We start from the raw sequence: 22,338 nt of genomic DNA, 5'->3' as shown, positions 1-22,338 counted from the left end.
ATGGACAGTAGCACAGTGGAATCGTGTTTTGTGGTCTGACGAGTCAACATTTCAAAGAGTTTTTGGACAAAACAGCCGTTGTGTTCTCCGGGCCAAAGAGGAAAAGGACCATCCAAGCTGTTATCAGCGTCAGGTCCAAAAGCCAGCGTCTGTCTTGGCATGGGAATGTGTCAGTGCCCATGTCATGTGTAACTTACACATCTGTGAGGGCACCATTAATGCAGAATGATATGTATACATTTTGGAGCGACATATGCTGCCATCCAGAGCAGGACAATGCCAAACCACATTCTGATTACAAGCGCATGGTTGCGTAAGCAGAGAGTGCGGGTGCTAGCATGGCCTGCCTGCAGTCTTGACCTGGCTCCGATTGAGAATGTGTGGCGCATTATGAAGTGCAAAATAATGCAACGAAGGCCCCGTACAGTTGCGCAGCTGAAGAAATGCATAATGGATAAATTGGGGAAAATTCCACTTGCTAAACTTAACCAACTGGTCTCTTCAGCGACCAAACACTTAATAAGTGTTATTAAAAGAAAGGGTGATATTACACAGTGGTGAACAGTAGACTGGCCCAACCTTTTTGGAGTGTGTTGCAGTCATCAGATTTGAAATGAGTGTGTATTTTCAAAAATAAAACTTAAACTTAAAACTTAAACCTTACTTAAACTTCATTGTCTTTTTTATTTTGTTTTAAACTTTTGTATTTGACTAACTAAATGTTGTAATTTTATTGCTTAGTAGTATTCCATTTGATTATCATTCTGTATGCATAGAGATATCTTTTTTTACATTTATTTTCTGTCATGATTTACAAAAACTTAATCACTAGATGTTTAGTTAACAAAAGAAATGGGCTTATACTAACAGAACAAGTAGCTCTGTGTGAAATGGATGGAGGAGCCTGAGGGCTTGGTTATGGCAGAAAGTTTAAAGAAATGCCTTAGGACTAACTGAAGGCTGAAATCTCTCTCCCCAACGATCTGTACTCAGCAGATCTTATCTGCACACGCATGACAATAGAACAGATCAGGTTTACTTCCATTTTAAGTTCTCAGACATATTAATTTCACACTGTTGTGTTGAAAAAAACCCCATCTGTTTGTCAAAAGAATTTAACAAATGCAAATAGGTCAAAGCATGCTTAATTGATTTAAGTTTTTAATGTCTTTGTTATTGTTTTTTAATTTTCTTTTATCTTTACAGGGAGACCCAAATCAGTCAGTTTATCAACAAGAAGTGGTGTGTCTGAGAATGTAACTGGGAGTGCTCCCTCTCTTCTTACCTGGCCGTCTGTCACCATGTCTAGAAAGAGACCATCTCTGGATTTGTTCCAGTTCAATGGCCTGTCTAGGAAAACTCCAAAAGAGAAGGAGACAGACACCTTCCCCTTGCTTGGCTCCACTATGGGTACACCAGCTAAGGGTATCTTTAGCACCTCCTTCGAGGTAGATTCTTTTAGCAGCATTGCTAATGGTTTTACAACCTTTGGTAATCAACAACTACCATCTGGGTTACAACTTGGTCAGAAGAGCACCTCAAATGTTCGGGGGAGAAAGACAGGAGACAGGAAAGAGTACCTCATCAAATTGGACCACGAAGGAGTAACCTCTCCAAAGACAAAAAATGGAAAAGCACTCATGCTTCTTGGAAATGGGGAGTTTGAATCTAGAGGAGGGAGAATGGTGAAGGGCTCTGGGACCAAAAACATAGGTGATCAGACCTCTCATGTAAACTGCTCCCAGTCAATGTTACTGATGAAGGATGCCAAGAGAAGTAGTAGTCACCTCCTCAAGGGTTCATCTGACATGCAAAAACATTCTCAGGGTCTAGGGCTTGGTGAATATCCAGATTATGTGTTGAACTGCCACAGCGATTGTCTCAGCTCCTACTCAGAAATGGATGAAGATGAAGAAGATGAAGAAGATGCTAGAAGGGCGGTGATGCGTAACCCTAGGCGCTTTCTGTCTCATCTGTCCATCTCCTCCTCTTCCTCAGGTTCCTCAAGCTCATCAAGTTCAGGCTCACTGTCCAGTTCTAGTGCCTGCTCCTCTGACAATGACTCCTCCTACAGCTCAGATGAAGAGGAAGCATCTCAACTTCTCCTGCAGGGCTGCCTGTCCTCCCATCATGCAGTGCTTCAACAACAGCAGCAGCAACATCCTGAGCCAACAACTGCCCCACCACAACACTCCTTTATTGCCAAAGCCATGGGTGTGACCAGCCCAAAGGCTCTGGTTAGCAATGGTACAGGCAAGCATCAAAGGAGAAAGGAGATTCCCAGTAACTCCCTGTCTACAGCACAAACCAAATCTTCCAAGGACTGTCCCAAAAAGCAAAAGACAGACAGGCCACCCAACTCGTCTGCATTTGTGCCAGCACGTCAGCTGTGGCGGTGGTCTGGAAACCCCACTCAGGTAAGTCTCATATAAAAATTTCTCCAGTGTAATGGAGTGTGGACAATTTTCAGACTTCAAATATTTCCTCATGCATCTAATATAAAGTTGTCTGTTGTCTTCAGAGGCGAGGTCTAAAAGGAAAGGCACGGAAACTCTTCTACAAGGCCGTGGTCCGAGGTAAAGACATAATCAGAGTGGGCGATTGTGCAGTATTTCTATCTTCTGGCCGTCCTCACCTTCCTTATATCGGCCGCATCGAGAGCCTGTGGGAATCTTGGGCCAGCAATATGGTCGTGAAGGTGAAATGGTTTTACCATCCTGAAGAGACTAAACTGGGCAAAAGGCACCGGGATGGCAAGGTACTCTCTAAAACCCTTACATGAGAGTTAATAACCAAGTATATTTAATTCTCTCACAATTGTACTAGTCAATAGATAACAGTTTAACTGTACTTTCTCTGCTTTCTCAGCATGCCCTTTATCAGTCTTGCCATGAGGATGAAAATGATGTACAGACCATCTCCCATAAGTGTCAAGTGGTTAGCCGAGCTGAATATGAGCACCTCAGCCGCCTAAGGAAGCCCAACAGCAACAGCCAGGACCTCTACTACCTGGCTGGAACATATGACCCCACTAGTGGCCAGTTGGTCACAGCTGAAGGAGTATCAATAATCTGCTAGCGTTTTGTCATATGGATGTACTACTGAAGAAATTTTTCCTTCTTGATGGAGGATACCTAAAGGGCTTACAATCGACTGACAAAGGCTGAAAATGATTTTTACTGTGTTCAGAATGGTCTCAGATCAAAGCCCCATAATTGGACACTAAACTAGCACTCCATGGAATAAAGAAGAGGAAGATGAGCTCTTTACTGGTCTACTTTGTAGCTGCGCCTCACCCGTCGTTAGTGGGTGAAAACTGGGGCTGACACATTCACAAACTTAACAGCCAAGGAAAGATGTTTTCGTTCTCAGTGAAAATGATGAGGCACTGGACATATTCTAAGCAAGATTCTATTAATTTATGGTAACCGTGTTGAGGTAAATATTTCAGTTTTACTTTTCTGGAAGCCCTGAACAGAGCTGGGTTCACTTTAGACTGATCATCCTTATCAGATCAACTTCATCAGAACTTTTTAAAATTGTTTTTATCTCAGTTGGACCAAAACTATTGCATGGTGTGTGTGTGTGTGTGTGTGTGTGTGTGTGTGTGTGTGTGTGTGTGTGTGTGTGTATACAGAGTATGGCCACAAACACACAAACAGAAGGAACTGGGTTTCACGCTGTAGACTAAAAACTCTTGGCATGGCATTACAAGTGCCACTGTCTAAGGTGTACAACACATTCTAATGACGCCTTCTGGGCATCCAGGGATTTTCCAGGAATCATTTTAATGCCCATTCAACTGAAAATAATTTTAAGTTAAATCTATGAATTAATTTTTCTTTTAAACAAAAAAGGTTTTTTTGTGTGTTTTTTTTTTTTTTTTTCAATCAAGCCATACACTTCAGTACCTCTTACTTACTGTACCTTTTATTCAGGTGTATAGTTGTACAATTGTTTTATTTTATGTGTGTAAATATATAAATATATATAAAAGGTATTACTGTAAATATAATATAAAGGAAGAGAGAACTATATTCCTCTTTATTGCGCTTGATTGTGTTATTTTTTTAATGAGATAACTGTTCGGTTTGATTGGGATTTTTTTTTTCTTTGCTTTGGAGGGATGTGTGATCCACAAGTCACCACCTCAGCACTGTACATGACTTCTCTGAAATAGGTCATGATAAGTTAGTATATACAGTATACTGCATAAGTGTGGCAGAACAGTCCACAAGGTGACTAATGCAGACTGGGCCATTTGTGTCCACATAATTGTTATCTTTTCCACATTTGTTTTTTTCTTTTTCATTTAGAGCCTCTTCACAGAATTCATTTGTGTATTGCATTGCCCTCTGAGTGGGTTATGAGTAGAACAAATGCAACAAAAGCCTTTGTGGCACTTTTGCACTTCAGACATGCAAGGTAATGTGTTGCCAATGCATCCATTTTTTGCCAGATCCAAACAGTGTGTCGGTAAAAAGTTATTGTACTAGTAGATAGATAGCTAATGTAACAAATCTGGCCTCCCAAGCAGAAACCAAAGCACCTCTAAGGGTTATTTTACAGATTGCAATAAATGAATGAAGTCTGTGTAAATAGATTATAAGGTATGGGAGCCCTGCAATTTCATTGGCTGGTGAACTTTAGATAAATTGACAATGTTCATACTCTATGGTGCAGTTACTGTTTTGTTTGCTTTAATATGACAGAAACAGCTTTTTGTTCTGCATTGTTTTAGTAATGTTGCTGGCAAGATTTTAGTGTTGGTAACAACATTGCTGTGGGGTGGATGATGCAGCACACCAGTGGGCACTTCAGGCACTCGAAGGCTTCTGAAGGCCATGTATCACATGTTCATGAAGGACAATCAGAACCCGTTTGAGGGGGTGGTTTAAAATTGATCAAATCTCAATGTTGCCTCTCGTCACTTTTTATTCCTGCTTTGCCAAAAATTGCATTTTCATTTCTTTTCTCCATTGTCTATGTCATATATTTTTGCCTGATATGCAAGCCTGTAAAGACTGTTCATTGTAGATTTGAGGAAAGGACAGAAATGCCTTCCAGTCCTTAAGACTAATTTTTAACAACTTTGTTGCTGTTACACTGCAGAAGCAAAAGCTTTAAAAATCATATGTGAAAATCCATGTAATGTCACTTTTTGGGTCTATAAAAAGAAAACAAGTTATTTTCATAACTAAACACTGGATTCATTGCAGAATACCATGACACTGGCATCAGCAGTGTGGCAGAAAGTTGTTCAAGCCTCAGAAAAAAGGGGAATCATTGTACAACCTGACAATGAGACCCACTGAGAATTATTATTATTATTATTGTTATTATTATTATTATTATTATTTTATTTTATTTTATTTTATTTTATTGGGGGGGGTTGATGTACTTTTTGACATTGTGGGGAATATAACATTGTGGGGATATTTGCATTCTTTAGGCAAGTTATTTATCTTAATTTTAATGCATTTGTGTTGCCTTTAATTAAAAAAAGATGTCAAAATTAATACATTGGTATATTTTGTTTTAATTTGTTGTACTGAGTTGTTCATCCTCCATTGTTCCTATGCATCCCTAAAAAAGGAAGTGAAAGCATGTATTCAAAAGGCACTGTTAAGCAGTAATACATGTAGATCATGCTTCTTAAATGTCACAGAGTATTGTTAAAACTTGTGCTGTTATATATGAGCTCAGCAGTTTCTATAGGGCTGTAAGCAGCTGGTTAGTTAAGGTCATAATGACAGTCAGGTCATTTTCAGCTCCCATTCTCCTGTCTGCTTGTGTAAGTGCGTGAATCCATGCATATGTCTGTTTGAGAGACAGAAAGGACATGGATGCAACAATAAAATAAGAAACAGAATGTGCTGCAGCTAGAAAAAGCAGCACATAAGAGTTTGCCTGCAGGCACTGCAGGTGGCATAAATGTTTGCATTTTTGAACGGAATAGACCCATTAAGGAAGTAATGTAATCATATCATGTTCTTCCACCCACTGCAGGAGCACATGGGAATGGGGACTATATGTGTGGAGGAAAGTTGATATACTCCCCACTGAGATGGCGGTGCACCAACAATGTGAAAGGATTCAAACATTTAGTTAAATACATCCCGTGTGAGATTTACAACCATTATTATTTCCCTTTTGGAAAATGGGAATTGAAAAAAAAAATCACAATAGCCATATTTTTGCATCTTTTTTCTTTTTTTCTTCTAATTTTATATCACTGAATTTTATATATTATGGCAGTTAAAAGAACACTTTAAAACTTTAGTACTGCACAAACACAAACATAAAACCGACATAAAACACACCGAATAAATGGTTTTTTATGAATGCTAAGGAAATAAGTAAATGCATCCTGCAATCCAAGTGAAGATGAAGAGGTGATAGCTAAGCATTTCCCACAACCCACATGTCTGACTATAGGGTGGATAAATATAAAATGAAGGTCCACCCCAACTCCTTATCTCCTTATCTGCATGTCACAATTTGCATATCTAGAGTGACAGAAATAATCTCTCTCCCATAGTGAGTCAGATAACCCAGATGAAAAGTGTGGACCAGTGATACTATACTGTGCCATAGACAGATCCAGCATTTCCACAAGCAGTGGAACAGAAAACCGTACTGAAAACCCCAAGATAATGGTAAGTGGTCTGACTTATATGGCACTTTTTTTAACCTTAGTGGTTCTACAAAGCAGTTTACACTGCTTCTCATTCACCCATTCACACACACACTCACACACCAACTGCCATGCAAGGCACTAGCTTGCCATCAGGAGCAACTTGGGGTTCAGTGTCCTGCCCAAGGACACTTTGAATGTTATATTGCGCATGTGGAGCCAAGTGTGCCGGGAATCGAACCTCCAACCCTACAATTAGTGGACAACCTGCTCTACCACCTGAGCCACAGCCTAATCAGCTCACATCAATTCTATAAGGGTCTGGAAGACTGAAGGTGTGAATGTATACATGGGAGGGAGACAGATTCTCAACTGTGTGTGAGCATGTATACTCGCCTCAAAGAAAACTGAATTTTAAGGGCAGGTTTACTACATCAGGGTAAAGAATATTTACAGACATTCAGTGAGCCCTCATGCCCTGTAGATGGGAGTGGGATCATCGTAGATGAGCCCACTGTCATCAGGATAGAAATGATTCATTATAGGATAAAGATGATCAGTCAGAAGACCTTTATATTGATTTGCAATGACCCTTCCCACTAAGGGGACAAGTGAACTCAAACCAAACCAGCAAAATGTCCTCTACAGTGCAAAAGAGTCACAGAGATTTCCTTTAATTTGTCACCTCTCAGTAAGTCACTGTTTACCATGAAACCTTTTCAACCTAATAACCTTAATCTTAATCTGTGTCTTCAAAATATATCCCAAATATATATAGAACCCTAAATATATATAGAATATAGGTGGCATACCTACATGTGGCAGTTATGATGCAGTCATTCATTACTGCATAATATTTTATAAAGAAATTTTGAAGGATTAGTGAAAGTTGTACATCAAAACATAGCAATTTTATGTAGCATGGGAGAGCAAAGAGGGCTCAGTTATTATTATAAGGGTAGACAAAATTGTTCTATGTGTACGTTTTTTTTCCTTCAGAGATTATTAGTTTGCCTTGTTATTAAAAGCATATTCAAGCTTTTAGATGTCTTTTATAAAATGCAAAGCTACCATCTTAGCTTTTCGGATGTGTAATTACCATATCTGCTTTATATAGCTGATGTTTTTCAACTGTAATGTAATACATAGTAACAACATGACATAATTATTAAGCACATACGAATGTCGGGCAGGTGAATTGGAAGTGATAATCAATACCTCCTAAACCTCCATGTCGCTCATTCCAGAAGCTCATTTATCAGCTAAACTGAACGGCTTAATAGATATATAAAAGCTTCATGATGATGATTTTTACAACACCAATCTTGAAAATCTACTCATAGTGACAATTAATTTTCTCTCTTCTCTTCCTTAGTCATGCTACATAAAAAAAAAAGACATTTCACAAGTTTTGACATAAGCCTTTCATAAATCTTCCATTATTGCTTTATAAATTATATAAATGTGTTTAAACACCCAATATAGGTACACTTCATATATAGTGTTAAATAATTTCTCAAATAATTTTCAGGATAATGGACTTGCCATTGCTAATTGTTGTTTATTTTTCCTTTGATAGTATCAAAATCAATATGAAAATACTTTTCAATAGTATTATTAAATGTATATAAACACAAAAGTGATATATCCAGTTAATAGTGAGTACCTTTCAGTAATGCTGTGGATGTTTTATTGCTTGAAACATATACCTCACTGACTTATAAACAAGTATAAATAATGCCTTGACCCTAATAGGGAAATTTTCTGTTAATACAGTATGATACAAAATCGAGAATAAATTATAATATAGTGTGACTGGATTTCATTCTGTGGGAGGAATGTTCAGGAATTAAAAGCTTCTAAAAGCTCCAGTAAATGAATATGATGGTACAAATTTGTTTAATGTGCTGAGTTGAATTGTAATTCATATAACATACATTGCTCTTATGTTTACATCTTTCTCACAATTTAAATCCTTTTGGAACAGCCTTTGATACATTATATAGCTTTAGATATTTGATATGAAATACTGAATATTGCATGTACTAATGATATAGGTGTATGTTTATGAGCATGGGTGTATGTATGTGTGAGATACCATGTAACCCTATTGCTCTCTCTCTCTCTCCCTCTGTCCATGTATTGTACTTGAGAACCAGGCATGTCACTTGCACAGTGTGCTGTTGTGAGCAAAGGCGAATAACATAAGCTCATAAATGACGTGCCCTCTGCATGACCCTGTCTGGCCTGCATGGTGAGCGGCTGTCTCAGGGCCAAGGGAGTGGCTGAGGGAGATGCGCAAGTAGGGGGGTGGGGTGCTGAATGAGGGGCTGCTGTTGCGTTAAGAAAGGCGTGCATACTGCTCTGATGGTATTGGTTTAAAGGGCTGAGAGCCCATCCATCATATGCTTATAAGCAGCCGACAGATCCCCAGCTTGCCTGTGTGCTGTGTGTGAGTGAGTGTGTGAGTGAATGTGTCTGTAAGGCCAGGGGACCCAGGAGAAGCAAGTGTGGGAGGGGCAAAAGAGGACATTTGAATCTTAAGTAGTACAATAAGCTATATATATATATATATATATATATATATATATATATATATATATATATATATATATATATATGAGTGCCTGTATTTATGTAGGCCATTGCATTTTGACACAAAGACAAAACATAAAGATCGCTTTGGACCTCATTTCATATGAACAGTTATGCTGTGATGGCTAGGAATACAATTCCTATGATAGCTTTAGGACTGCAATTGCCACAAACAATTTTGCACTCAAGTCTCCGTCAGTGAACAATGGATAAGTTCAACAATGAATTTTCATTGTTACACAATTGCACTATTTGACAATATAGTAGGGATAAATTCATACATTTAAAATCTATATCCTGAATTTATATATATCTGTAAAGCTGCTTTGGGACAATGTCTGTTGTTAAAAGTGCTATACAAATAAAACTGAATTAAATTGAACATGTAACAAGTTAGACAGAGTGTTGAGAAAATGGAGGGATATAGTGAGTACACAGGGGGACAAAGACTGCTTTCTTTTTCTTGTGTATCAGTATAGACCTGCATTTCATCCCAGGGTCCTCAGCAACCCTTTCAGAGGAAAAGGCCCTCAGGTGGGCCGTAATGGCCTATTCCACGTCTGCACATTTCAAACAGCATTGCTTAATTTCAGCACTGCTCAAGTGTAACCATTCGAACAATGGCACAAATATGTTATTAATGTTCCACAGCCCTGCCCCTGTCCCCCTTCCTTTATTCCCCTCTCTTCCTTCCTCTCTCCCACTCTCTCCACATGGCTCTGGCCTTAATGATAACCAGAAGAAATTCTTCATTATCTGAAGAAATACAGATAATGATAAAACAGGAAAAAGATTCCATGCTGAGAAAATAAATTAGATTTATAGCTGCAATTATGCTCCAAGCTCCCTATAATCAGAACATTTGAAAATTGAAAATGTTCAAGGATTATGAAATTGAACACAATCATATGTAATGCACACAGACATATAAACATTTGAATAGCTCCAATGAATCTTTGATTTGAAACAAGATTTAAAAAAAAAAAAAGAAGTGTTTTACTTTCCAATACAATCTCAAGGAGGATTTTCCATCTGTCATTGAAAGGGTTATTTGGGATGAAAACGGTTATTTCTCTTAAATAAATATAAGGTATTACATTTTGATCTATACAGGTTTTTATATATGTTTCTGTTTTCTTTTGTTTTGCATGTGACCTTTATAAATGATCACATCTCAGACTTTTGTGTTTAATCTTACTGATTGTGTGATGTAAAATGAGCTGGTCTCTCTTCCTAACCAAGGGGAAGCAGCGGTTTCGTTCCTGTGGAAATACACAGGCCTGCAGATTTCCTCAACAGTTCCTGCTGGCCAGACTTGAATATTAACAAAACAACGATAAACAGGGATTTAGGCATAAATTAAAAAATAATCAACTCCAGCAATACATTTCTTTGGGTAAAGGAAAGGAGACTGTCTGCTTTGGAGATTTAATTAGTCAGTTATTGATATAATCAGCTTTTTTTTTTTTTTAGCTGAAGTTAGTAATGTAAACATGTGCAACATGTACAACAACTCCTTTCATTTTTTTTCATCCAATGCCATACTCTAAAACACCTGCATGCATCCTGCTGAAGAGCTGCCTTGTGTCCTGATTGTCTGGATGTCAGTGGTGCCCATCATTTGTTTTTTCTCATGTTTAGAGAGCCCTGGGACCCCACAGACACTGGAGTTCCTTCTCTTAACAGATATTTTGTTGACGCTTGCGTATTTTATGCAAGGTAAAATTCATCAAATATTACAAAATCACATTTTAAAAATCACACAAATTTGTTCACTTGATTTGTATTCTATATATGTTTACATTTTTTAAAATATTGAAAAATTGCAAAAATTTGTATGTTAACAAACCTTGTGTAATCATGATTATTGTGTACTAAATAAAACACTGTTTAGGTTTTCCAATGCATGTCAAACTGGACCATTTTTTCAGGGTGAATGGATTTATAGCCAAATGGCCATAAGAAGTAGAGTAGCTGAATCATATGCTACATTTGTTAAGTGTGTCAATGGCAGTAAAAGGGAGTGTGTGCTCTAAATACAGTGGTAATGCAATGTGTTTTAGTGGATAACCAGAGGTTACAGTTTTATTGTTGTTGCGTTAAATTGTTGTTTTTTGGACACTTTTGTCATTTATGTATTTGTTCAATATTATCACCTTTAATGTGACAAGACAGATACCACTGTACACATATTGAGAAATTCTCCAATTGTAATCTATTTTATGGTCGTAACAAAGTCTTAATGTAAATACAATATGGTGTTAATCCAATTATGTGACATATACACATAAACCAAAAGTTCTAATGCTATCTAACAAAAAACGTTGTTGTACTCTTCGGACATGCAATCTTCTACCCAAGGGGACTGACATGTTACGTTTCCTTTCCTTGTATTTCCCTCACTCCTTCTCTTATAAGAGAGAAAGAAAAAGTGAGATTCCCTCTTCTATGAGGCACATGTGTGAATGTATTGCTGTCAGTTGCTCATACGTGCCGGACACAGTGATCCAGACCAACTCCAAGGCTGAGGCGAGGGAAGGGGTCAAGGGCATGGAAGCATTCCAGCTCACCCCATACATCCATCCTCAACCCAATCTCCTCAGGCCTGCTGCGTATGCTGCATATCCATCCTCAGCACATTCACACCAGTATGCAGAACAGAATGACCTACATGCTACTGTAGTATTATATTGCACACTGCAGCATTAATGTCCTCTTCTGTAGTATGCTATGTGCTGGGATTTTTTCTTCAACTTATATTTAACATCGTTTCTTAGAATTTCTTTCTTTGGGATTGTTTCTTGTTTCTGTCAAGGTTTTTCTGATCACTTAAAGAACAAGAAAAACTATTGTGAGGCTGAACACTAATCTCTGTCTCTGCAACTGCAAATGAAGCACATTGCAGCTTTGACAGGCTTGAGAGAAGAACAAATGAATGCTTAAATAAGGTAAAAGTACAGCAGCATATTGTCAGAAATTATCATGTTGAGATGCAAAAGTGAACATCATCTGTGAACAGTGGACAGAGAACAGTTTGGTGGGGTTATTTTTGATCTACACCTTGTAAATCCTGTTGCTGTGTAATGTGCTGGTATTAAGTAGGGAAAGGGGAAATTACAGTTTGGTGTTTGTGTGTATGTAAGAGAGAGAGAGAGAGAGAGAGAGAGAGAGAGAGAGAGAGAGAGAGAGAGCAAGGGAGAGATAAATATAAATATCTTCTCACCTACTGTCACCAGGGTAGAGTGGGACATCTGGAAGGACCACCACTCTAAGCTTTTTTTGGCTAACTTGTTAACATTTTCCTGCTGGTTTTAATCATGCAAATTATAAATCTTTTCCATCCATCCATCCATTTTCTATACCGCTTATCATACTGGGTCACGGGGAACCTGGAGCCTTTCTCAAAGAGCATGAGGCACAAGGCAGGAAATATCCTGGATGAGGTGCCAATCCATCACAGGGCACAGTCACATACATATTCACACACCCATTTATACACTACGGACACACCAATCAGCCTACCATGATTGTCTTTGGACTGGGGGAGAAAACTGGAGTACCTGGAGGAAACCCCACAGCACGGGGAGAACATGCAAACTCCACACACACGGGGCCACTGCAGGAATTGAACCACCAATCCTGGAGGTGTGAGGTAAACGTGCTAACCACTACGCCACTGTGCCCCCCTATATATCTTTTCACCAACCTTACTTTGTAATGTAATGCTTGTGCCTCTAAACAATGATCATGTAAAATGTATAATGATAATGTCAAAAGTTTCAAATATCCTGTGGAATACAGCGAATCTTAATAGTATACCTGAAGAACCCATTCATTCATTACTGGCTGTCTTTCATCATTAACCATAAATAACTTTATAAATTGTAATTGTAATGCCAAGTTGTTGTTTTTTTTTTTACCATTTAATTGATTCTTTCCAGACATGGAGTTATTTCCATTTATAGTCCACCACTGCTGGAAGGACATACATGTGATTTTCTGTTAGTATGTATTTTCGCTCTCTGCCCATGCTGGGTTCGCATCTGCATCCATCAGGAACCTGAAACTTGGTTCTCCTCTAAACCAGATACCTCTTAGATCACCCTTCTCTCACTAATATTACTTCCCTCTCTCCAGGACTGCCAGCAGTATACATGTAAAAATATACTGTATAACATGCAGATACTCAGTGCATCTTTAAAGTGTATGGGAATGATGGTCCATGCTGCTGGGACCCTCATGGTGGGTTGTAAATTAACCATGTAGCAGTGGAAGAACTGGCATGGAACTCCCACTCCCACACAACCAGCCAAACATCACACTGTATGGCCTGTCAGACAAGCCAGCTATGCAAATTTACTCATGTTCCTAGGCAGGGGGTCATGGGCCCAGGAAGCCTGCACAGGGATCAGAGCTCACAGGGCTGAGAGTAGAGGGAGAGCACCGGGGAGTCTCTCTGGCAATGACACAAAGAGGCCATGAAGAAATATGTTATTAAGTTTCGGATATGCATTATTTACCTATACATATGTTGAGTAATTGATCAATAACCTAGACAATATATAACATTATTTAATGATGTTATTTGAAAAATGTGTCAGTCTCACACTGGAGTATTTGCCTTTCTTGTTGGCTCTGTTCCTGATTGATCATCTCCTTCACCATTTCTTCCATGGCATATCTTTTGCATTATCACCTACACTTGTACAGCTTCCTCACATCCAAGGTGTATTCCCACCTTGTGCCCAGCATTACCAGGATAGACTCCAAATCCACCACAATCATGACCTGGATAAAGCACTTACTGCAGCTGAATAAATGAGTCGCACTTGGTTATACTGTATGTATCCCTCTTTTTGTGAATAAAAATGTTGTCTCAAATTCTATATTTATTTGCTCATAGTTCTTTGTGTATACATGACTGTTTAGTGTGTTAACACCAAACAATTGTGTACAGTTGATGACACAGATGATGGCTGATATTTGCCAAACAAAGGATCTATGGAGTAATAGTCTCTATTTACACTAACCTGCCCCATTATTTACCACAGAATAGAAAGGACAACAGATAATGAACAGTTGTGATGCCATGCCTATCATCATCTCAAAACTGACTATTCATTTAAATAAAGAAGATATGTTCTACACTGTTGTTTTATGTCAAATAAATTATTTAATTAATTAATTTCCTCTCATAACAAAATACAAAATATGTTTAAAAAAAAACAACCCCAAAAACAAACGCAGTGCAGTGCTGTGAAAAAGTATTTGCCCCATCCTGATTTCTTCCATTTTATGTGTATATCTCATAATAAATTGTTCAGAAATTAAAACAAAATCTAAGATAAAACAAAGGCAACTGGAGTAAACACAAAATATAAAATAATGTTATTTATTGACGCAAAAACGTTATCCAATACCAACTGGGCCTGTGTGAAAATGTATTTTCCCCCGTAGTTACTAATTCCCCAAATCTATAAAACTGTACATAAAACGTTTTAAGCCACACCTTAGTTCTTGGGTTTCCTGATGTTTTTATATTTGGTTTCTGCTTTCTGGGCATTAATTCTTGAATTCCACTAATAAAGAATGTGTTGCACTTACATCCTACACCCTTAAAAACTAAAACTCCAAAACTAAAATTGGTTTTTATATTTTGTGCAGTGAGAGAGGGTTCCAGGTAGAACCCCTTTAAGAAGTTAAGAACTCTTGAGGAATTACCACTTAGTCCTGTAAAGTTACAATCTCTCTTTAATAACTAATACATATAGAATAGTTAAAGGAACAGCATGTAATGTTTAAAAAGATGTAATGTTTAAAAAGACATATAATAATCATATCATTACGAACATGCTACCTGATATGTACGTGGCTTCTTCATTTCAGATTTGTCTACATTTTTTTCTGACCCTAAACAGGATCTCAATAGTAAAAACTGCTCAACTTGGGTTATCTCCAAAACAGCAGTTCTTGAGGTGTAGTTTGACAGAGAGGTGCAATCAGTTGGAGGAAAGAGGAAGGCTTGTCATTGTTTCCATTGCGAAAGCAGTTCTTCTTTCATACAGAAGAGGGCTCTAAAAATTACAAACCACTTCTTTAACTCCTCCTCCCCAAACCTTGTTTTCATGTTGAACTCAAAGAAGTTGCTTAGCCAGACCTGTGTCACTCATCTCTATCTCCCTCCATCTCACCAGCTCTGATCTTATGTGTGCTGCTGGGAAACTCCATTAGATGAGACACAGGGGGAAGGTGTGTGTATTATGTCTGTCTGATAATGCAAGAATAACCGCAAGACCTACCTGAACTCATCCATCTCACTATTTATATTTGGGAGAAATGTAAACTAAATAATGAAAGGAAATGGAGCACTCTCCTCCCTTGGTGTGGGTCTGTGTATGTTTTCAGGGAATAGGGGTGAAAGTGGCTATGAACCAGAATTCAATGCTTTGGAACGATGTTGTCCACGTGCATGGAGTTCTTGGATCCTTCCTTGTTACATGTGTGTGGCCTGCAGTGAGATAATGTCCTGTGAGTATAAGAGGTGTGTGACGTAGAGAGTGTGTGAGGGGAAAGACGTCTTTTTACTTCATCCATCATAGTCCCTGTCTGAAGGCTGCAGCCTCTGCAATGGCCTCCCCTGTTTGCACACAGGTGATTCATCACAGGACTAAAACACAGTTTCTCTTGGCCCAGCACAATCCTGTGCTTCCACCTTTGGCCTGTCACAGCCCCCCTGCACCCACTGCGCTAAGCGTCTTCTCCCTTTACCATACAGCTGCAGTCAGAGAAAGAGAAAGGAAGAGGATACAAACATTCAGTTACGTTATTCTGTTTCTTCCCATGTGAGGCAACTGCAGTCAAGGGGGTGGTGGTAAAAAAAATAAAAATGATACTCTAGTAAGCCACTCAGTGGGGAGCTGAAACATATCCTGACATCACAAGTGCGGCTACTCTCCCTGCTGTCTTCTGTGTCTCGCCTTCTGCTCCCCTGACTGTCACTCTTCTTCTCACCTTCACCCTTTTCTCACTCTCCTTCTTCAGCGGGGTTAAATTGGGATTTAGGAGGTGGGGGAGCTTTAATTCTTTAATAGATGCCATGAATGAATGTACAAACAGTACCAGTGAATTAGTTTTATTATATAGTTCTCAATGTGGTTGTCATGGAATTGTGAGCAGAAAAAGCATGATTAACAAATTTTGCTTTAAGGATCAAATTTGTTTACATATCAGTTAACAATAGTTTATAATTCTGAGATGAAAAGATATATCTATAAACTCATAAAGCACTGCAAAACTATATTAACTCATCATTAGAATTTTCACCATTATGCCATTCAATGATTTATATTACTATCAAATAAAAATTTTGGAGGTCAGCTCTGCTTGCAATTCACATAAACTAAAGGTGGAAAAGCTCAGCTCTATATTCCCTCCAGTTGCACTAAAAATATTTTAAAATTTCATATAAAAATGTTTCCCAACATTTTCTCTCCAATTTGGTAAACTGCCAATTCCCTCCCAACAGTCAACCCTCCCTTATTACAAGTCAACTATCAACCAGAGAAGGTGATGGTTCACATATGCTTTATCTGAGGCCGTGTTTACACTAGTGCGTTTTTGTTTGAAAACGCATAACTTTTGCTACGGTTCCGCCTGACGTCTAAACTACTCCGGCGTTTGTAACCCTCGAAAACGGAGACTTTTGGAAATGCTGAAGACCCCGTTTTAGTTTGAAAACTCTGGGGTTGTGTTTCAGTGTAAACAGACCAAAATGCAGACTTTTGAAAACGAACTTGTGGCTTTGCCCACATTCGCTCCCTGTTTGGGTCTTCTGGATCATTCCCTGATTCGTCAAGCCCCTATCATATGACCATTACACTACCTTCAGAACCAAATAAACAACAACATGGAGACTGAACAGCAAGATTTGCTGGCTTTGTGTCATTTTTAGCAGCCATTGTGCAGTTAAATTGTGTATTTTATAATACTGCAGCTGCCTGCATACGCAAGAGGCAAGCTATGATTAGAGCAATGAGCAACAAATCGCGTTTCAAGCAGCGTAAGCCCTACATGGAACGCCGGTTTTGGGTTAGACCAAGAAGAACTAGTGCCTGGTGGGACATGTTTGTAAGTTCTCCCTAAATCTGTCGAGTATGTCATTGTATTTGTTTTGCCATGACTCCCAATCGACATTTTCAACCGCCATGGGTGCCTTGTAGTCATTAGTTACTTTGAGTAACAATTCCACCTCATCATCTGTCCACACGAAGACGTCCTTGATTTTCCTCACCAACATGCACATTGTTGTACCTGCCGGTGACTAGCAACCAACTACCTGTTTACACTTGTACACGCATGCCCAGTGTGCATATGACATGTGTTTTCTTTTGTGTAGTGTGGATGGAGATCGTATCTGAAACTCAGTGGAAACACCAGTATGGACGAGGATCGTTTTCATTTTAAAACGAAAAAGCACTAGTGTAAACAGGGCTGATAATCATGAAGCTAACCAACCACATCTTTTCGAAGATGACAAGTCATATGCATCGAACATGAGCACGGCTAAAAGGTCTCATTTACCAACAAACATCACTGTGAAAGACCATGCAAAACAATTTCGTGCAATAGCAATTTCGCCAATTCAAGTGATTTTCTACAAAAAAACTCCACAAATTGCATTGCACACTTTGAAAAAAGCTGCAGCAAAATCAAGCATTTTTGGCCGCAACAATCACCAAAAAAAAAACTCTGCAAAATCCTGCACGGACTGGTTAATATCTGATATTGGTCTGATATTGACATCTTAGCAGTAATCAAGTTGACTCTCTGTGAATTCCTGTTACCAGGTTATGTAAAACATAAGAGACAAGATGGCAACATGATTTAAGACAGGTTATAAGTCAATATCACAAATTTACAGTATTTAGTCAAATCTGATACAACAATCCAGTGCTTCAGGTTAGTAGCCTACCAATAGGCTGCTTAGTATCAGACTGGTGCTAATTTGCATTCTTATACATTCAGAATGTCCCTGTTTCTGTACAAACAATATGAGTACATGCATGCTAAGAGATGGCTTCCTCCCTTCAGCTTTATATGAGAGAGTCCAGACGGAAGATGGTTTCAGTGATAGGAGTCTGCAACCCCAGTGGATTTATCACACACGAATACTAGATCTCTCTCACACACGGTGCTCATGCAATACTAACTGCCCACTATTGCCCAGGGGATGGTCAGGTTTGCAGCTCAGTTAACACATCTCAGCCACATAGCCTGCCTCGTCTTGCCCAACAACTAAAAATATATTTACTGTAAACTAAGAATGGAAGATGACTCCCACAAAGAAGCCACAGACAATACATGCAACATCAGAGCACTGGCACCTTTCTGGCATTTTTTTTGTATTTATCAAAAAAAAAAAAATAATGCAACAAAAATCTGCAGTTTCATAATGTATTACCTGCTATGTACTAGCTTTATTTGTGTAAATGGATGTGAAGTGGAAAAAGCTCTTTAGTCTAATTATAATACTGCATTTGAATTAATCTGCACAGAATCCATGTGCATGTTTGTATTAGTGTTTCAACATGCACTCTGGGTCTCTTCCTTTATGCCATTAACATCCTTTCAAGTGAGTAGAGAAAAACACAAATTGCAAGTAGGAAAGATAGAAGGAAGGAACGAGATTTATGGAAGGAACACAGAGAAGTGTGTCTGCGCTCAGCATGTGTGTGTATGTGTGTGCCTCTGGCATTAGAGCCGCCCGTGCTGAGCTCGTCTGGTGGTGGTTGATCTTTGTAACCACTCGCACATGTTGGCACAGGATGGCACAGCAGTTCCCGCCTGCCCAGCCCGCCACCCAGCCCACCAGTGCCAGGCTGACGCTCTGGGAGGCCGAGGGCTCCACTTTCCTCAGCGTGTCTCGCGACCACAGACAAATTGGCCCACAGCAGCTTTCCCAGGAATCTGCCCCATCAAAGACAAAAGTCCACACGCCTGCCTACTCTTGACTGCCAGTGCAAAAACCTTCCACATAACTGACTCAGACATACAGTATACAACACAAATTGAGTAGGACGCTTGTAGCTACAAGGCTTTGAAGTGTCTTGTTTTTAATCCCATACTTATTATTTTATGGTGAAGTCTGTTATTCATGAGTGACTACAGCAATGTATAATAAAAGAGTAATGAGAGAGTGGTCAGAACGGTAATATATCAGATTATCATAAAAAAAATTGCAATCTCAAGAAAGGCTAGATCAAAGGTTTTGGGCATCTGTGTGTGCTGTTGCTGCTTCTGGCTGTAAGCATTAATCTCAGGCTGATGAGTGATTGTTCTTTCGCAATAGAGCACAGTAGTTTCCAGTCAGCAATACGTTGATTTACTCACCGCCTCAACACATCAGTGCTACTCACAGGTCTACCACATTCGGGATGTGTTTTTGTATGCTCTCTGTTTACATGGCTACTAATCCACAATGTGTGTCTAAAACTCTGTGTCTCCTGGTTTATCCACTGCTTCTTTTCCAGATCTGCAGTCTTCAGAAAGCCACTCCTCAGAGACACCCTTCACTGAGGTTCTACAGGGAAAAAACTAAAAAACTGTATGGAAGCAGATGACAGATATGCAGATCTTCTGGGCTGGACTGCAGGAGTGGGGAGAATAGGCATGGAGAGTTCTTTGGGAATGTTGTGATTCACACGGCAAAGAATGAATAATTTGCTTCCCCTCCTCTCCTCTCCTCTGTCTTCTTTTATCCTCTAGATTATAGTCCAGAAGAGTCCAACAATGGGGAACACCAGAACTGGACCAGAACAAGATGGCAGTGAGCAGGGGGGAAATTCTGGACCATGCATCTCAAAATAGCACACACTCACTCACTCACTCTCTCTCTCTCACACACACACACACACATTTACATTTTACATTTATTCACTTAGCAGACGCTTTTATCCAAAGCGACTTACAAATGAGAAAGATACAAGCAAAATAAATGCTGCATTCTACTAAAGGTTGTAACTCTTCATTTCCAACCTCCAAGTAAGGCCTAAGGCCGTGTTTACACTACTGCGTTTTCGTTTTAAAACGCTTAACTATGGTTACGCCTGTAGTCTACACTAGTCCGGTGTTTTCGACCCTCGAAAACGGAGACTTTTGGAAACGCCAAAGACCCCGTTTTATTTTTGATAACTCCGAGCTCGCGTTTCAGTATAAACAGACCAAAACGAGCGACTTTTGAATACAAAAGCGTGGCTTCGCCTACATTCGCCCCCTGATTGGGTATTTTGCATCATTGCATATCCTTCCCTGATTCGACAAGCCCCTACCACATGATCATTACGCTACCTTGATCGTATACTTAACAACACGGAGACTGAACCGCAAACTTTGCTGGCTTTGTTATTATTTTTAGTACCCATTGTGCAGTTAAATTCTGTGTTTTATAATACTGCAGCTGCCTACATGCGCAAGAGGCAAGCTATGATTAGTGCAATCGGCAACAAATCTTGTTTCGAGCGGCGTAAGACATAGAACGCCGGTTTGGACTAGCAACCAACTTCCTGTTTACACTTGCATGCGCATGCCCAGTGTGCATGAACGGTCATGTGACATGCGCATTCGGTCGTGCAGTGTGCACGGAGATCGTTTCTGAAACAGCGGAAAACGCCAGTGTAGACGAAAGTCATTTTCATTTTAAAACGCTGGTTTTAATCGAAAACACATTGGTGTACACAGGGCCCAAGAAGAACAAAAGAAAACACCCTCTCAACTTAAGAGTTCCTACTGGGGAACTCGGGATAGTCTCCTCAACACCAAGTTCAGCAAGTGACTACAAATCAACATATCTGCGCACAGTATCAATAGTAAACAAAGTAGCACTTCTTACCTTTAAATTAATAATTCCGTTTATGCAAGTATTTGCTTTACATCAATCAGCATACAGATATATGCTGTATATATATAGAAGTATATTAGTTAACTCTATAACATTGACTATACAGATTGCTGTTATGAGGAGGGAAATATACACCACTCGTCACATATAGCTGGCTAGTTTGCTGCTAACAAAAGACTAACATGGAGGCATCAATGTTGTTTCTCCCACACTTTGTTGCTCAAACGCCACAGGTCAAAATTGACATCATTCCAAACTTCGTCTTCTCACTATTGAAGTAAGACAAATGCAACGATAAACTAACTGTCTATGTAGTCATGGACATATGAGCTCCTCAGACACTTCATCAGGTGGACTGATGTCTGGTCCTTGTTGTTAGGTTAGGAAGAACTCACGAGTGACACCACAATCTAAACATTTGCACTGTAGTTGTGAGCCCACAAACACTTTTCCAAGATTGTATAATGTGTCCAAATCCTAATTCCTATATACTTTCACCCAGAGGAAAGAACACATGCAGTCCCAGTCTGCAGATACTGTTTGCTCAAACAGCAGCACAACTGTCAGGCATAGCCTCCAGTGAGGAACGTGGCAGGAGCATCAGCTGTGGTAAAACAACCCTCGGCTCTCTTTTGCCCACCATACACTTCTGTCATGTGGGGGATGGGGTGTGTGTTTGTGTGTGTTTGTGTGTGTTTATGTGTGTGTGTGTGTGTGTGTGTGTGTGTGCGTGTGTGTTTGTGTGTGTTTGTGTGTGCGTGCATGTGTGCACATGTGTCTATTAGTGTCTGTCTGTCTTGCTGAGTCAGGAGAGAGACAGGGCACTTAGAAAAGCCCCCAGCCACTCTGCTCCATTCTCTTTCTCTGCTGCTGGCAGACACTCACCCTGAGCAGGTAATCCATCAAAACTGCTATGACAGAAGACAGTGTGAGGTTGTGTGAAAAAGAACGAGTAAAAAAGGAGAGAATGAGTTTGAGAAAGAGAGACAGAGAGAACGAGAATAATAAAATGTGCATAGTGAGACAGAGAAAGCAAGAGAATGTGTGTGTGTGTGTGTGTGTGTGAGTGTATGTGTGTGTGTGTGTCGGGGGGGCAGTTGTGAGAGATAAAGATGTGTGTGCAAATTTGTCTCAATTAATGATGGACACAGTTAAACGATAAAATGGTATTACACCACTAAATGTTTATTTTATTGATAATGACATGATT

The 22,338-nt window shown here is 39.4% G+C and overlaps 1 protein-coding gene across 2 annotated transcripts in view; it reads left to right on the top strand.

Moving 5' to 3' along the window:
• Window positions 1-6,670, top strand: part of bahcc1b (BAH domain and coiled-coil containing 1b) — a 93,984-nt gene extending 87,314 nt beyond the window's left edge. For both annotated transcript variants that reach the window (XM_053640457.1, XM_053640456.1), the window contains exons 27-29: window positions 1,207-2,417; window positions 2,522-2,758; window positions 2,869-6,670. In XM_053640457.1, the coding sequence (XP_053496432.1) occupies window positions 1,207-2,417; window positions 2,522-2,758; window positions 2,869-3,078 (1,658 nt within the window). In that variant the 3' untranslated portion in view covers window positions 3,079-6,670. The remainder of the gene's footprint in view (window positions 1-1,206; window positions 2,418-2,521; window positions 2,759-2,868) is intronic.
• Window positions 6,671-22,338: the final 15,668 nt, after the last annotated feature.

This window comes from Ictalurus furcatus, chromosome 13 (genome assembly GCF_023375685.1).
Source record: "Ictalurus furcatus strain D&B chromosome 13, Billie_1.0, whole genome shotgun sequence".
Taxonomy (NCBI): Eukaryota; Metazoa; Chordata; class Actinopteri; order Siluriformes; family Ictaluridae; genus Ictalurus; species Ictalurus furcatus.
This window is presented reverse-complemented; position numbering and strand designations above follow the sequence as displayed.